At 42.6% G+C, this 17,500-nt stretch overlaps 1 protein-coding gene across 1 annotated transcript in view; it reads right to left on the bottom strand.

Moving 5' to 3' along the window:
* Nucleotides 1-5,596: 5,596 nt before the first annotated feature.
* The window catches only part of MRP (Multidrug-Resistance like Protein 1), a gene marked incomplete in the record, with an annotated part of 45,321 nt that continues 33,417 nt past the window's right edge, over nt 5,597-17,500 (bottom strand). The window contains 7 exon segments of the mRNA XM_070118245.1: nt 5,597-7,958; nt 8,181-8,375; nt 8,697-8,863; nt 13,754-13,912; nt 15,415-15,525; nt 15,898-16,035; nt 16,523-16,649. Coding sequence (XP_069974346.1) covers nt 7,847-7,958; nt 8,181-8,375; nt 8,697-8,863; nt 13,754-13,912; nt 15,415-15,525; nt 15,898-16,035; nt 16,523-16,649 — 1,009 coding nt within the window.

Here is a 17,500-nt window from a genome sequence, read left to right as displayed (position 1 = left end):
AGTACAGTCTGGGACTAAAGTCTTCGGAAATGGTTTGCGTGTTTTGTTTATTGCCCAGAGATGGCGCTGCAATCGCTGTGTGGTAAAGGGGCGGATTCCTGAATGGAGGAGGGAAGGAGGCCAGAGCTGGGTTGGAGGGTTTCATTACATTGCTTCAAGCATGAGTTTGGCTCAACAAGATCGAGGAAAATACGAGGGCGGCAATGAACTTTTACTCATCTAGCGCAGCGCCATCTTTGGACAATAAACAAAACGCGCAAAACCTTTCCGAGGACTTTCTTCCCAGACTGTACCAGGCCGACGAGGGCCCAGAGGTGAGCTTCCGACGACAGCGGTACTTCTCCGAGTAGTGAGGGGCAGCAAGCGGCGCGGTGGTACTGCCTCGAGGTCTCTACCTCATACCCGCTCTCTCTCTCTCTCTCTCTCTCTATCTCTCTCTCTCTCTCTCTCTCTCTCTCTCTCTCTCTCTCTCTCTCTCTCTCTCTCTCTCTCTCTCCCTCTCCCTCTCCCTCTCCCTCTCCCTCTCCCTCTCCCTCTCCCTCTCCCTCTCCCTCTCCCTCTCCCTCTCCCTCTCCCTCTCCCTCTCCCTCTCTCTCTCCTTCCCTCGCAACCCCTTATCCTAGTAAACCCGTGGTCGTACTGGAAAGGTAAGCCCTCGCAGCAAGAAGGCCAGGGTGTGGGGGGCGACGACGGCGAAGGCTAAGGGTCACCTGCAGACGCGGCGGAAAAAGCTGGTGAACAGAAAATCCGGTCTCCACCGGAACGACGTCGGAGGCACCAGAGCAGGAGGCAAGTCGTGTCTAGCTCCAGCTATACTAGAAAGCTTACATGCGCGGGCAAGTTGTTTTCGGAAGTTGTAATTTCCTAGGGTAAATTTTCATTTTGTCCAAAAATGCACGGTTCATTGTTCATTATGTAACGTTAGTGATTGATGATACATTATTTATACGTCGCTATGTACGCTATTGAAATGTGCACTTCGACAACTTTGCGCGGCCAGCATATAAGAACAGGAATACTGCGCGGTGAAAACAGAAAAAATGCGCAATATTTTGCGCGCACGCAAGTTTTCAGTCTGGAGCTCCAGCCGAGACCAAGGCGTCGATGGATCTTCTAAGGTTCCGAGTGGACAGACAGAGCACCACCTGTTCCGGAAGCAGTTCAAAAGAGTGGCGGAGGACAAGGCCCTAGACACTACCTGTCTCCAGATAGTCTGGAAGTATTAATGAAGCACCGCACCGAGCCCTGCACGAAGAGGCTTCAAGGGACGGATACGTCAGGGATGCTGGATGAAACCATTATAATGGGGGAACCATATAGTATAGTGACAAGATGACCTTGGTAACGGAATGCTGCCATCTGGCATTCATCTCAGCTTCTGTCCCTGAGGGTAGGTTCTTGCGCCTTCCCACGATCCGAGACCATCATGTCACCGCTCCAATTGCCCATTTAGGACCCGGTAGCTACGCCCCTAAATCTGCTGCCGGGTATCCTGGCCCGCTCGACGCGTGCGCGAATGGGTTTGTGTTTGGCGGAGAAAAGGGGGGGGGGGGGGGGGGAGAGAAAGAATGAGAGAGTTCGAGGTAATGAGAAAGAAAGAGGAGGAGGAAGAGAGAGAGGGAGAGTGCGAGGTAATGAGAGAGAGAGGGAGGAGGGAGAGAGATGGAAAGAGGAGGAGGTATGGTGTAATGAGAGTAAAAGAGAGAGAGATAAAACAGACAGACAGAGAGATAAACAAAATGGGAAAGAGAGAGATGAGACCAATGACTCAGGACACAGTTTTATTCGTATAAATACAGGTCTTACGATGCTTTGTCAATGTGAAAGCCATATATGTAATATTTATGAAGGTAAAACCTGGAATACTCCCCAATTGACGGAACTTTCCGTTGCCTGTCGCCATAGCCTTCCATGCAAGGAGTTAACTCGGGATTCAGCACTTTAAGGATTAAGTAAATGACTATCATAGAAGGACTAATTAGCATTACCAATCAGCATAACAGTTTATCAGTGACATGTAATAACTTAGAATAAGGAAAAGGAAATAGGTAATTGACAGTGACATTTGAAGACTAGTGCGTCTAGAGAAGGAAATACGGCTTTGGGAAGATGTCTACTCTCCAAGAAGATTTCAAGCCTAAAAAGAGAGGCTTTGGGGACGTAAACATTAAACGGATGGTTGGGAAAAGATATCCTATAATAACGTTTTATTTGGGCAGACATATTACGTCACTGCTGGCTAGGATTTTTAATGCATTATAGATTCCAGGTAAGAAAATTTGTACGATTGTTTCACATGCACCTGGAAGCTTGATTATTACGTATTATGACTGATAGATAGATTAGTAAATAGATATACTAGTAGAGGAAAACATGCAGATTTACATATACAGTATTGAAAATAGTATGCAATATTGGAAAAAGGTATGCAGACAGCATTATACGTACATTAATACTCAACAACAAAAGCACAAAATGCATTGACAGGATATATCAACGGCCATAAAAAGTCACAGTATTGGAATCTTCCGTCAGTATCGCTCTCAGCATGGATGGGTCTTTCCGCCCAAGAAGTAACAGCTGGCAACTCATTCACACTACTCTTGGCGATCGTTACCAAATAAAAGTCATGATGGATTTACTACGCTCGAAGACAGAAATGCTACGTTTTCACCACTTGACATTGTGGAAAGGCTTCAATAAGTCAGTTCACGGGTGAAGTTCTTTTTACTCGTTTCGCTGTTAAAAAATATCATCGTTAGTTCCAGTTCATATCACTTGGGCCAACAAACAATCGGTTCACTTTGTTACACGTTATGATTCATGTCCAAGGGATTAATAAAATCTGTAGTACATCGCGCATGTTTCATAAAGGGAAGATGTATATTTGTCGACCATTTATTTTTCATATTTAGTAACAAAAATTCGATATCAATCATCTTATTTCCAAGTCTCCATTCATAAATCGTGACGAGTATAATTTACTCTGAGATAGTGCACACTTTCCTAAATTGATTCCATCGAATCAGTGACTAGCACTGGAAATGCTTAGGCCTGTTCTTGCTTTTTGCTTTCTAAACAGCAAGACGTATTCATAATTTAGATTAATGGTAATATATATATATATATATATATATATATATATATATATATATATATATATATATATATATATATATATATAACTAGTTTGGAGGTTGGTCGTGCTATCTGTCGTGTCATGTTGCTCAGTGAACTTTTTTTTCTTTTTCTTTTTTTTCTTTTTGAGGCTGCCCCTATTCTTTGGACAACCCTATCCGGGCTCCATCATCAGTGGAATACTATTTTTTACATAGTACTCAATGAAAAGGAAGCTTCTCTTCTTAATATGCTTCCATCTGCATTGTAATCAACTCTAAAACGTGTGTACAGCGCAGTAGACCAAGTTTCGGATGAATAGTATAGCTACTGGTATGCATTTCCGATGTATATTAATCGGAATAAGCTGTATGATTATTGATGTTAAATGCTTAATTCTTGATAATTCGATATAATATATTAAATAAGCAAATGAATTGAGAGGATGAAAGATTTGAAGATACATGTTTTTTTTTTTTTTTTTTTTTTTTTTTGTCAAACGCATATAACAGAGTAATGGAGCTTTAAACCAGTCAGATTACAATACGCTTAAGGTATTATCAATACATAAGTCGTAGGAGAGAGCAAGGTCCATGGGAGAGAGTGCCCTGGAGTTGTAGGGTCCATGTCTATAAACGTATATGCATATTTGTGTGTGTGTGTGTGTGTGTGTGTGTGTGTGTGTGTGTGTGTGTGTGTGTGCGTTTTTATGTGTGCGTGCGTGCGTTTGTATGTGTGCGTGCGTGCGTTTGTATGTGTGCGTGCGTGCGTTTGTATGTGTGCGTGCGTGCGTTTGTATGTGTGCGTGCGTGCGTTTGTATGTGTGCGTGCATGCGTGCGTGCCACCGCGCAACCCATGTAAAGGCGCTTCAGTTCTGTGGTCATTATAGGGCCTTGAGGTCCCTACATTTGCTTCCTAGAAACTGTGATCTAAGTCCCAATTCACTATGTGGTTACTCAGGAGCTTATGCTACTTTGTTCTACCTCGATTCAGGGTCATTCGTGATGTGGCGTGGAACTCGTACGTGATTGATCGCCATGCGCCGCATACGTTCACGGGAGAGTAAAGCAGAAGCACTACATGGTAGCGGATGTCTAAGAAACCCGAGACAGAGTGGTGGAAGCTTTATCAAATGTTGCAGTACAATATGCAATAGCATGAGAGGACTGGAGAGATAAATTTGTTCTTATTTGGTGGATACTTTCAACCCGTTGCTGGTGATGATGGTGCCATGTAAAACACATTTAAAACAATGCTACAACCTTATATCATGGCATTCTTAAAAACAATACTACAACCTTATATCATGGCTTTCTTAAAAACAATACTACAACCTTATAGCATGGCTTTCCTTCACCAGAGAAATCGCCAAGACACTTTTACAAAATGGAGTGTGATGGTTAGGTCTTGTTCCATCCTTCTTGCATATCACCCTAACTGTTTGAATCATTTTGCCAAAGTAGAGGGAGGTTCCGATGTTGATTTACTACCCAATAAAACACATAAAAACAGGAACAATCAAAGATAAAATTGACTGCCCAAAAATCCACCTTAAAGTGCCTGTGCTCTGTGATACAACAATAACCTACAATTGAGACCTCAAGGTTCTATGCCAGAAATGGCATAGATCTTGGATTGGCTTGGTTTACCTGATAATTTCGTCTCAGGGGCATCAATCCAGCTTTTTCAGGTGGGGCAAAGGGGGGTAGGCAAGCAAAGCGAGCACAATCAGCTGGGGGCTTCAGCTGCTATAACCAAAGCTATGTAGGTGTAACATTGGCAAACATAACCAAAGGATTAATAGCAAAAATATACAATCCCCAGCCCCCAACTGACACCCCTGCTACATATTCTGCATCAACATGCATATATACATTACAGCAGCATTTAGCACAAAAATGTTCTTGCCAGTACTGAAAATAAAAACACAAACAATACTTCCTCTCTCTCTTTTTATACCCCATAATAACTTCATAGTATTACTATTAGAGAGGGAGATGGGAAGAGTGAAAGGGAGGGAGGAAGAGGAAGAGGAGGGAAAAGGAGGGGAGAGGAAGAGGGAGAGGAAGAGACAGAAGAGGCAGGGAGGAAGAGGGACAGGAAGAGACAGAAGAGGCAGGGAGGAAGAGGGAGATGGAAGGAGGAAGAGGGAAAGGCAGTGGGGAAGAGGGAAAGGCAGTGGGGAAGAGGGAGAGGGAGAAAGGGAGAGGGAGAGGAAGGAGGGAGGGAGAGGAGGAGAGGAAGAGAGAGAGAGAGAGAGAGGGAGGTGTGAATGAGTGGAGTGAGTGAGTGTGATTGAATGCCTGCATGTATGTGTGAAAGTGCATCACTAAATAGATTATTGCTAATTAGAAATAACTAATGAGATCTATGATATATATGCAGCAGGTGAATTACAGTTACAATGAATAATGGTCACTGGTAAAAAAAAAATACTTTAGATATGTATATATTGTTTGGGAATCTTTAAATAAAACATTTTTCTCTAAAACTGCTCTTTATTTCCTTTCTGTGTTGAGTTTTGTCTTTCTACATATTGTTCATTTTACAAAAGCAGATCACTGAGTTGAAAATGCACAAATAGTTCAAAATACATGTAAGTTCCTTTTTCTTTTCAATTAATAGGTATAACACAAACATAGTACATGTGAAGACTATTCAAGATTTTAGCTCTAGTAGTTCAATAATTATTTATTTTTTTCAAACTGTTACGTAATAAATAATAATTAAAAGTGCAGGCCTATCATATTTTCATTTTGCCAAAAGAATTTCAATAATATAATTCAACAATTCTCTTCAACCGAAAACAAGAAATTGCTCTTGACGTGCACCTAGTCATGGAATCAAATGTGAATTCAAGAAATGAGGGTAGCCTTAGTGATATCACAGAAGTTAAATGGCACTTGCTGCTCGTGTCTAATGTTGAATTGACAGATATCTTCGCATATCTACTCAACTGCTCAAAAACTGGTTTAGGTATTAGTAAAGTACAAATTAATGAAATAAAGAGGGATACAAGAGAAACCATGAAGAATGAGTAGATAAAGAGAAAATTATTGAATAGGAGGAAGAGAAAAATCAAGGAAGTACGAGAGAGAGAATGGATGAATCAATATATTACTAAAAAAAGACAGATAAAGAGATAGTGAGTTAATGAAAAGAGAAAAATACAGACAGAATGTTGATGAAGGTTGCTTGGAAGAAGAGTAAGGCCTTGGGAGAGGAAAAGCTTCTGTGACACTAACAAGGCTTCTCACACTTCTTGGATGTCATCAAAATTATGAATATTTATTAATTTCATTTGTGGATTAAATTCATTTTATGATACCAGAAAGTTAGCTTTTACTAAAAAATAAGAACGGTTTCTCAGCCCTGACCTTTAACATCATTTAAAGCCACAAACAAAGTAAATACATTAATTTACTTTGATAAATATATATACATTGTTACAAATGTTAAATACTTAAAGGTGTTCTTTATCTAAATTTTTTAATGATGAAAACTATTAAATAAATTGAATTTCAGTACTAAGTCACACAAGCCCTTGAGAAAAATTTAAGTTATATATCTCTTTCACAAACAAAATCCTGAACTACACTAACAATTACAGGTACTTGTTGATTACTAGAAATAATAAAAATACAAATATGGGAGAATCAACAAACGGAATTATATTGAAACTTAGCTAAAAGTAATATCATACACATAAAATCTTTCCATATGATTAACAAATATCAGCGTCAATAACTAAAAGAAAATATTTTGCAATATTCAAAATGTAAAAATAGTTCTGATCTTAAATAGAAATGCAAATGTATATATTCACAATATCAGCTGAATCACAACAGCTATCTTCACACTTTATACATTTATTTAGAATGGAGGACTTGAATTTTTTCAGCGCTACCCACACGAGATGTAAAAATAAGTCAAAACAGTCTTCTAAATCATGGACATGTTTTTTTTGAATAACAATTCTTCCTCTCCTCAATTACAGAAAATCCTAATTACAAACAATTAGCAAATGTGAAACTCTTACATATACAAAAATGATGCTTTGAATATACATTAAACAATTTTCCGTTTAATTTTAAATCTATTCAGAAGTCAATTACTAATGGTGTTATAGATGCATCTTAAATAAAACAATGTAAGTACAAACATGTACCATTTTCAAAAAATAATTATCTTTACTTCTTTAGAGTACTCTAACAACAGCCTCTTACAGGATATAAGTTAAGGTTCAAAAAAAATCTTCCACTTTTATTCTCACTTGTACATTACACAAATTATGTTCACCATTCCAATTCTTGACCATTCAAGAACTACAGAATCACGCATAACTTAAATAACACTAAGTTGAAAACAAAACTACAAAACACTAAACATAAAAAAAAAACTGCAGAAAAATGCACAGTTTCATTGTACATAAAAAAGTTGAAAACAAACTTCCATAGACAAACATAACAAAAGATGTTTCATACAACGGGTAACTGAAAAAAGTACAGTATATTCATACATCTGAAGAGTACAAACTGTAACATACTAAATCACAGACAATATGAGAACATGATAAATTTATTTTATCCTCAAAATAAAATAGTTTCTGCACAACAATTATGAACATAAACAGTAAAGTACATTAAAATACCTGAAGGGTGTTCTTCACTGGACAAGTTATTTTCATATATTGACATAATTAAGTACCGTATATTAAAGAAAAATATATTATACAAGACCTGCATCTTTGGCCATTGAATAGAATATTGATTTCTTGTCTTTTAACAGGTTTTCCGGGGATTCAAATTCTCGGATCTCTCCTTTGTCTAGGACCAAAACTCTGAAATGAAACAAAATGAAAAGATCCCGATACATCTTTAAATACAATCATATATTTCATCATCTAAAATATCATGAGCATTCAACTGCTGTTCAAAAACTTACAATCATAAAATTATATATAAAATTAAACTGAACCAAAAAACAAATATTAATCAACAAATTATTTATAAAAACTGACACTCAATAAATTCTGGTAAAACTAATCCAAGCCTTCACTTACCTTGACGAGTCCATGATTGTGTTCAATCTATGAGCAATAGTGATCACAGTGCAATCGGCAAATTCCCGGCGGATAGTCTGCTGAATAAGGTCATCAGTCTCCAAATCAACAGCTGCTGTGGCCTCATCTAAGACCAGCACCCTTGTTTTGCGGAGGAGAGCTCGAGCCAGACACACAAGCTGCCTCTGGCCAACACTGTCAGAGAATGCAAGAGGTGGTCAGGCAGGCTAGTGTGAAGTAATTAAGTAAAAAAGAAGAAAAAAGTGGTAGGAGATTCTCATGAAACTTTCACACTTAAAGAGGAATGGAAAAAAAAGGAAGTATGGAATGATGAAAAAAATAATAATAACAATAAAAAAAATAATAATAAAATAAAAATAAAAAGGGGGAAAGAGAGAGAGAGAGAGAGAGAGAAAATAAGTGGGATAACACAACAAAGATGAATGGCAAGAACAACGAGAACTTGAACAAAGAGAACAAGAAGAAATACAAAAAGAAGAGATTGCCACCACTCACCTGAGGTTTTCACCTCCTTCAGACACTTCATGCTGAAGTCCAGCATTGAGGCCTGAAACGAAGTCCTTAAGATGAGAATGTTCCAGAGCTGACCAGACCTTCTCGTCATCATAGAGGTTGAAAGGGTCCAAGTTCATGCGAAGCGTACCACTGAACAGCACAGGATCCTAAATGGAAAAAAAATAAATAAGTTCTATTTGAAAAGCATATATCAATTTATATTATATTTACATTGGGTTACATTCTATATGGTGGTGGTGGTAGAGGTGGTGTTTGGTGGTGGTGGACGTGTTGTTTGGTGGTGGTGGTGGTGGTGGTGGTGGTGGTGGTGGTGTTTGGTGGTGGTGGTGGTGGTGTTTGGTGGTGGTGGAGGTGGTGTTTGGTGGTGGTGGACGTGTTGTTTGGTGGTGGTGGTGGTGGTGGTGGTGGTGGTGTTTGGTGGTGGTGGAGGTGGTGTTTGGTGGTGGTGGAGGTGGTGTTTGGTGGTGGTGTTTGGTGGTGGTGGAGGTGGTGTTTGGTGGTGGTGGAGGTGGTGTTTGGTGGTGGTGGAGGTGGTGTTCGGTGGTGGAGGTAGTGTTTGGTGGTGGTAGAGGTGGTGTTTGGTGGTGGTAGAGGTGGTGTTTGGTGGTGGTGGAGGTGGTGTTTGGTGGTGGTGGAGGTGGTGTTTGGTGGTGGTGGAGGTGGTGTTTGGTGGTGGTGGAGGTGGTGTTTGGTGGTGGTGGAGGTGGTGTTTGGTGGTGGTGGAAATGGTGTTTGGTGGTGGTGGAGGTGGTGTTTGGTGGTGGTGGAGGTGGTGGAGGTAGTGTTTGGTGGTGGTAGAGGTGGTGTTTGGTGGTGGTAGAGGTGGTGTTTGGTGGTGGTGGAGGTGGTGTTTGGTGGTGGTGGAGGTGGTGTTTGGTGGTGGTGGAGGTGGTGTTTGGTGGTGGTGGAGGTGGTGTTTGGTGGGGGTGGAGGTGGTGTTTGGTGGTGGGGGAGGTGGTGTTTGGTGGTGGTGGAGGTGGTGTTTGGTGGTGGTGGAGGTGGTGTTTGGTGGTGGTGGAGGTGGTGTTTTGGTGGTGGTGGAGGTGGTGTTTGGTGGTGGTGGAGGTGGTGTTTGGTGGTGGTGGAGGTGGTGTTTGGTGGTGGTGGAGGTGGTGTTTGGTGGTGGTGGAGGTGGTGTTTGGTGGTGGTGTTTGGTGGTGGTGGAGGTGGTGTTTGGTGGTGGTGGAGGTGGTGTTTGGTGGTGGTGGAGGTGGTGTTTGGTGGTGGTGGAGGTGGTGTTTGGTGGTGGTGGAGGTGGTGTTTGGTGGTGGTGGAGGTGGTGTTTGGTGGTGGTGGAGGTGGTGTTTGGTGGTGGTGGAGGTGGTGTTTGGTGGTGGTGGAGGTGGTGTTTGGTGGTGGTGTTTGGTGGTGGTGGAGGTGGTGTGTGGTGGTGGTGGAGGTGGTGTTTGGTGGTGGTGGAGGTGGTCTTTGATGGTGGTGGAGGTGGTGTTTGGTGGTGGTGGAGGTGGTGGAGGTAGTGTTTGGTGGTGGTAGAGGTGGTGTTTGGTGGTGGTGGAGGTGGTGTTTGGTGGTGGTGGAGGTGGTGTTTGGTGGTGGTGGAGGTGGTGTTTGGTGGTGGTGGAGGTGGTGTTTGGTGGTGGTGGAGGTGGTGTTTGGTGGTGGTGGAGGTGGTGTTTGGTGGTGGTGGAGGTGGTGTTTGGTAGTGGTGGAGGTGGTGTTTGGTGGTGGTGGAGGTCGTGTTTGGTGGTGGTGGAGGTCGTGTTTGGTGGTAGTGGTGGGGGTGGTGTATGCTGATGATATCGTGTTGGTGGTGGGTGGTATGATAGTAGTGGTGGTGGTGGTGGTGGTGGTGCTTGGTGGTGGTGGAGGTGGTGTTTGGTGGTGGTGGAGGTAGTGTTTGGTGGTGGTAGAGGTAGTGTTTGGTGGTGGTGGAGGTGGTGTTTGGTGGTGGTGGAGGTGGCGTTTGGTGGTGGTGGAGGTGGTGTTTGGTGCTGGTGGAGCTGGTGTTTGGTGGAGGCGGGGGGGGTGTTTGGTGGAGGTGGAGGGGGTGTTTGGTGGTGGTGGTGGTGGGGTTTGGTGGTGGTGGAGGTGGTGTTTGGTGGTGGTAGAGGTGGTGTTTGGTGGTGGTGGAGGTGGTGTTTGGTGGTGGTGGAGGTGGTGTTTGGTGGTGGTGGAGGTGGTGTTTGGTGGTGGTGGAGGTAGTGTTTGGTGGTGGTAGAGGTAGTGTTTGGTGGTGGTGGAGGTGGTGTTTGGTGGTGGTGGAGGTGGTGTTTGGTGTTGGTGGAGGTGGTGTTTGGTGGTGGTGGAGGTGGTGTTTGGTGGAGGTGGAGGTGGTGTTTGGTGGAGGTGGAGGTGGTGTTTGGTGGTGGTGGAGGTGGTGTTTGGTGGTGATGGTGGTGGTGGTGGTGTTTGGTGGGGGTGGAGGTGGTGTTTGGTGGGGGTGGAGTTGGTGTTTGGTGGTGGTGGAGGTGGTGTTTGGTGGTGGTGGAGGTGGTGTTTGGTGGTGGTAGAGGTGATGTTTGGTGGTGGTGGAGGTGGTGTTTGGTGGTGGTGGAGGTGGAGTTTGATGGTGGTGGAAGTAGTGTTTGGTGGTGGAAGAGGTAGTGTTTGGTGGTGGTAGAGGTGGTGTGTGGTGGTGGTGGAGGTGGTATTTGGTGGTGGTGGAGGTGGTGTTTGGTGGTGGTGGAGGTGGTGTTTGGTGGTGGTAGAGGTGGTGTTTGGTGGTGGTAGAGGTGGTGTTTGGTGGTGGTGTTTGGTGGTGGTGGAGGTGGTGTTTGGTGGTGGTGGAGGTGGTGTTTGGTGGTGGTGGAGGTGGTGTTTGGTGGTGGTGGAGGTGGTGTTTGGTGGTGGTGGAGGTGGTGTTTGGTGGTGGTGGAGGTGGTGTTTGGTGGTGGTGGAGGTGGTGTTTGGTGGTGGTGGAGGTGGTGTTTGGTGGTGGTGGAGGTGGTGTTTGGTGGTGGTGGAGGTGGTGTTTGGTGGTGGTGGAGGTGGTGTTTGGTGGTGGTGGAGGTGGTGTTTGGTGGTGGTGGAGGTGGTGTTTGGTGGTGGTGGAGGTGGTGTTTGGTGGTGGTGGAGGTGGTGTTTGGTGGTGGTGGAGGTGGTGTTTGGTGGTGGTGGAGGTGGTGTTTGGTGGTGGTGGAGGTGGTGTTTGGTGGTGGTGGAGGTGGTGTTTGGTGGTGGTGGAGGTGGTGTTTGGTGGTGGTGGAGGTGGTGTTTGGTGGTGGTGGAGGTGGTGGTGGTGGTGGTGGTGGTGTTGGTGGTGGTGGAGGTGGTGTTTGGTGGTGGTGGAGGTGGTGTTTGGTGGTGGTGGAGGTGGTGTTGGTGGTGGTGGGGTGTTTGGTGGTGGTGCAGGTGGTGTTTGGTGGTGGTGGAGGTGGTGTTTGGTGGTGGTGGAGGTGCTGTTTGGTGTTGGTGGAGGTGGTGTTTGATGGTGGTGGAGGTGGTGTTTGGTGGGGGTGGAGCTGGTGGAGGTAGTGTTTGGTGGTGGTAGAGGTGGTGTTTGGTGGTGGTGGAGGTGGTGTTTGGTGGTGGTGGAGGTGGTGTTTGGTGGTGGTGGAGGTGGTGTTTGGTGGTGGTGGAGGTGGTGTTTGGTGGTGGTGGAGGTGGTGTTTGGTGGTGGTGGAGGTGGTGTTTGGTGGTGGTGGAGGTGGTGTTTGGTGGTGGTGGAGGTGGTGTTTGGTGGTGGTGGAGGTGGTGTTTGGTGGTGGTGGAGGTGGTGTTTGGTGGTGGTGGAGGTGGTGTTTGGTGGTGGTGGAGGTGGTGTTTGGTGGTGGTGGAGGTGGTGTTTGGTGGTGGTGGAGGTGGTGTTTGGTGGTGGTGGAGGTGGTGTTTGGTGGTGGTGGAGGTAGTGTTTGGTGGTGGTAGAGGTAGTGTTTGGTGGTGGTGGAGGTGGTGTTTGGTGGTGGTGGAGGTGGTGTTTGGTGGTGGTGGAGGTGGTGTTTGCTGGTGGTGGAGGTGGTGTTTGGTGGTGGTGGAGGTGGTGTTTGGTGGTGGTGGAGGTGGTGTTTGGTGGTGGTGGAGGTGGTGTTTGGTGGTGGTGGAGGTGGTGTTTGGTGGTGGTGGAGGTGGTGTTTGGTGGAGGTGGAGGTGGTGTTTGGTGGAGGTGGAGGTGGTGTTTGGTGGTGGTGGAGGTGGTGTTTGGTGGTGGTGGAGGTGGTGTTTGGTGGTGGTGGAGGTGGTGTTTGGTGGTGGTCAAGGTGGTGTTTGGTGGCGGTGTAGATGATGGAGGTGGTGTTTGGTGGTGGTGGAGGTGGTGTTTGGTGTTGCTGGAGGTGGTGTTTGGTGGTGGTGGAGGCGGTGTTTGGTGGTGGTGGAGGTGGTGGAGGTAGTGTTTGGTGGTGGTAGAGGTAGTGTTTGGTGGTGGTGGAGGTGGTGGTGGAGGTGGTGGTGGAGGTGGAGTTTGGTGGTGGTGGAGGTGGTGTGTGGTGGTGGTGGAGGTGGTGATTGGTGGTGGTAGAGGTGGTGTTTGGTGGTGGTAGAGGTGGTGTTTGGTGGTGGTGTCTGGTGGTGGTGGAGGTGGTGTTTGGTGGTGGTGGAGGTGGTGTTTGGTGGTGGTGGAGGTGGTGTTTGGTGGTGGTGGAAGTGGTGTTTGGTGGTGGTGGAGGTGGTGTTTGGTGGTGGTGGAGGTGGTGGAGGTAGTGTTTGGTGGTGGTAGAGGTGGTGTTTGGTGGTGGTGGTGGTGGTGCTTGGTGGTGGTGGAGGTGGTGTTTGGTGGTGGTGGAGGTGGTGTTTGGTGGTGGTGGAGGTGGTGTTTGGTGGTGGTGGAGGTGGTGTTTGGTGGTGGTGGAGGTGGTGTTTGGTGGTGGTGGAGGTGGTGTTTGGTGGTGGTGGAGGTGGTGTTTGGTGGTGGTGGAGGTGGTGTTTGGTGGTGGTAGAGGTGGTGTTTGGTGGTGGTGGAGGTCGTGTTTAGTGGTAGTGGTGGGGGTGGTGTATGCTGATGATATCGTGTTGGTGGTGGGTGGTATGATAGTGGACCAGTGGTAATGTTGGAAGTACAGTGGTATTGATGAGGGTGACAACATCAATGATAATAATAATGATGATAAAAAAAGAAAGGGAAGGAAAGATCTTCATACCTGCGGAATAATTGTCAATCTTCTGCGTACGTCATGGAGACCAATTTTGGAAATATCAATCTTGTCAATTGTGATGTTTCCACTAGCAGCTTCAATGATGCGGAAAAGCGCCAATGTGAGTGAAGATTTCCCAGCACCAGTTCGACCAACAATACCAATCTGTAAAATTGCCCAATAGTTATTTGGTAAATATTTTAACAAAAATAAAGTTTTGGACAATACCAAAGGTAGCCATGGAAAATTCTAACTTGGCAAGAAGTGCATTACTTTGTACATTTGTCTTTCTCTTAATTTTCTTTCTACTTGTGTTTCTTTATACTTGTTTCTTAAACCATTAGCTCTGGTTGTGTCACAGAAATCATAATGCCGAAAATACGGACAGTGGGTTACATAAATAGCCAACATCTTAGGCGTGTGGTGTAAAGGCCGGGCACGCATAAACACCCATGAGCAGTGTCAAGAATCTGTGACCCCCTTATACAAAGTTACTTAGCATATATATATATATATATATATATATATATATATATATATATATATATATATATATATATATATATATATATATTTTTTTTTTTTTTTTTTTTTTTTTTTAATCTTATTTACCATTTTCCAATGTCCACATTTGTCTTTTATTTATTTTATACAGATAGTAATAGCTTATTTTTCTTGCACAGACTCAATATCATCTCTCTATGTAGGATACAACTTCGTGCAAGTAAAAAAAATGGAACATTTGGTTATTTGTGTCATATATCTTACTTTTCCATAATTTTCAATATCCCGTAATACACTAGTCACAGCAGCCAGGAATACAAAGCTTGGCATGGAAATGGCATCCTCCAGCACTTTTCCAGTCACAGCTTACACATGTTACATTCCACATTTGTTTATTGATGGTAATAATAAAAAAGCCCCTTTCTAAATGCCAAATGAGTCTAATCACACTGCAAGAGGTTTGTACACTAGTGGAGAGTCTTTTTCATCATCCTGGCCTTTGCTAATGATGGCAAGTTCGTATCACCTGGCCCGTGGCCATGTTGTCTAATGACAGCATGTTCTCATTACTTGGCCATCGACCCAGATTTTTCTATGATGGGAATGTAACGTCATCCGGATTGTAGGGGTTAATTATTTCTAATCAATTATTTTTCTTTAAAAGATAATTACATCTAACTGCAATATAATGAACACGAGAAGTTGCAACTGATATTAGTAGAAAAACTCCTAAAATAAAGAACTTACCCAATAAATTTGAAACAAGCTGAAAAAGTTATTCCCAAAGCAAATCTTTTAATGTTTTATTATGAAATAAACCATCTGTAGCTGGATCACAATAAAATAAAAAGGTTTCCTATTCATATTCATATGTTGTAAGGCCCTTCGCACACTGCCACTGGGTATTGTAGTTTTGCTTTGTCAATTTTACTTACACATAATTGGCTTCAAAAGTGCTTGTTACCACGGAGAAAATTATATGCATGGCAGCAACACATTATAGACAAACAGTCAAAACTACTCATCATCATAACGGTTGATTAAATAAATCATGTACCATAGAGTAAATGAACCGCATGGTACTGAAGAGTAAGATTTGTAAAATACATGAGAAATGTTTCTCAGCTCAGACTATTACCTATAACAAAAATAAAAATTCTTACCTTCTCTCCTCCAGATATTTTACAATCAATATCCTTCACAACTAAATCGAGGCCTTCCCGATATCTTGTGGAATATTTATTGAACTCGACTACCCCGTGCTCTGGCCAGTACTGAAACAAGAATGTTGTCTGTTCACTTCAATTCTACAAAGCAAAAGGAGTCCTAGAATAAGAACCAGAAACATTTCAATATTTAGGATAAAAAATTCAAAATCATGAAGTTTTGTACAAAAAAGTATTTCTGCATGTCTTGATTCATCAACCTAAAGCAGGCTCCAGTATCTGAATGAAAATGCTGGATGACCTGGTTAAATCTGCATCATTTACCAGAAGTAAATTATCAAAACAACAAGACTCAGTTATACAAAGTCTTCCCACTGTTCTTACAATAAATACACACAAACCCACAGTCATTCAAATTCTTTACATTTTCAAATCATCTACATGGTAAACTGAGATATAATAAACAAATAGTGTACTCACTTCCGGTGGCTTTTTCTCAGGGATTTCCCATTCCGCTTCTTGGGTGGTTTCAGTGTATTCTTTGATACGTTCTACAGCCACAATATTTGTCTCTACATCTGATGTCATTCTTACTAACCAGTTCAGGGTTTGTGTAACCTGTGTTAAGAATAAAAGAATTTGAGGTTCTATATCTTAAAGAAGGGATTGGTCTTAGCTTATTCATACTGATTCTTCAGTTACCTATGTTGAAGAATAGAAATAACAAGCTGGGTTACCTATAGTAAAATGAAAAAAGAAATTTAAAAAAATGGATTTCCTGTGATACAGAACAGAGAAAGAGAAAGGTTATACATGAAAAAGAGTCAAAAGAGGGATTTGTGTTACTTTGAAAAATAGAACAATGTTATGTACATGAAGTGGGGCAATCAGTTACTTCTAAATTCAGTTAAATATGTGAATTCAGAACAAGTTACAAGAAGGATATTTGTGTCTGATAGATAATTCAGATTTTTTCTAAAACTTAATGGGTATTGATAAAATTAAAATATACATGACATATTCATACTTATTGTGCTTGTTTTTTTTCCTATGAAGAGTGCAAACTATGTTACTATACTAACAATAAAAAAAGAATTCCACTTACTGATAATGCGTAGCTGACTGAAAGACCAACGAGTCCACCACTTATAGTGTCTCGGCCAAGCACAGCAAACAGAGCAGCAAAGAAGGTCAGGATGTTACCAATGAACTCTAGACGAATTGCCAACCACCTGCAAGGTGATATGTTTGCGTGTATATAGCTCCAGCATAAAATTATCATTAGTCCTAAATGACAACAGTAACATTAAGAATTGTATCTGCAGCTACTTTAAAGGGACTGTCATGAAGAAGGGGGGAAGGTCACCCAGTTGAAATTAAGCTAAGGGTAGTTTCATACTTATACAAGCCTCTTAAACTCTCCCTTCTTGAAGGTACAACTGCAAAATTGTAAGCTCCTAATCAACCAGCTTGGGCTTTATCCTAGGTTATATGCATGTTTGTGTGCATTTGTGACATGTGGATTTGAATATGCATGTGCATAGGTTTGTGTACATTAATACATGTATATCCAAGTAAGTATTTATGTGTGCACCTCTATACATACATACATGTACAATATGTAACTATATATATACATATGGAAGTACTGTAATGCTCAATTTTAGGTATATTTAAAATGACTGAAATTGATAAATTTCATACTTTTATCTTTTTACACCTGCTAAATTGGAAAAATAATTATGGAAATGCATCATCTTACATTTTCTCAGATACAATAAAAAGTAGATACTTTGGATTTTCTTTCGATAAATAATATTAGTATGTTTTATGAAACATGGCTTTTGAAAATGAAAAAGTCAAACTTCTCAAATGCCACACTTCCAAAGGGGCAAGACTGGTAGTCTGATTTGATAATGGTTTGTTTTATTTGAAAGAACTATTTAATACTTCAGAACATTCCTTTTCAGATATTTTACTTTTTATGACTTCTTAATATTTTTCCCCTAATGAGAAAATTATTCATTACCACTGAAATGAAATTTTAAATTCATAAAACAACTGTTCTTAAGCACTGAATAGA

This window comes from Penaeus vannamei, chromosome 41, assembly GCF_042767895.1.
Source record: "Penaeus vannamei isolate JL-2024 chromosome 41, ASM4276789v1, whole genome shotgun sequence".
NCBI classification, from domain to species: Eukaryota; Metazoa; Arthropoda; class Malacostraca; order Decapoda; family Penaeidae; genus Penaeus; species Penaeus vannamei.
The sequence above is the reverse complement of the archived record's forward strand: the minus strand, read 5'-3'. Positions and strand labels throughout refer to the sequence as shown.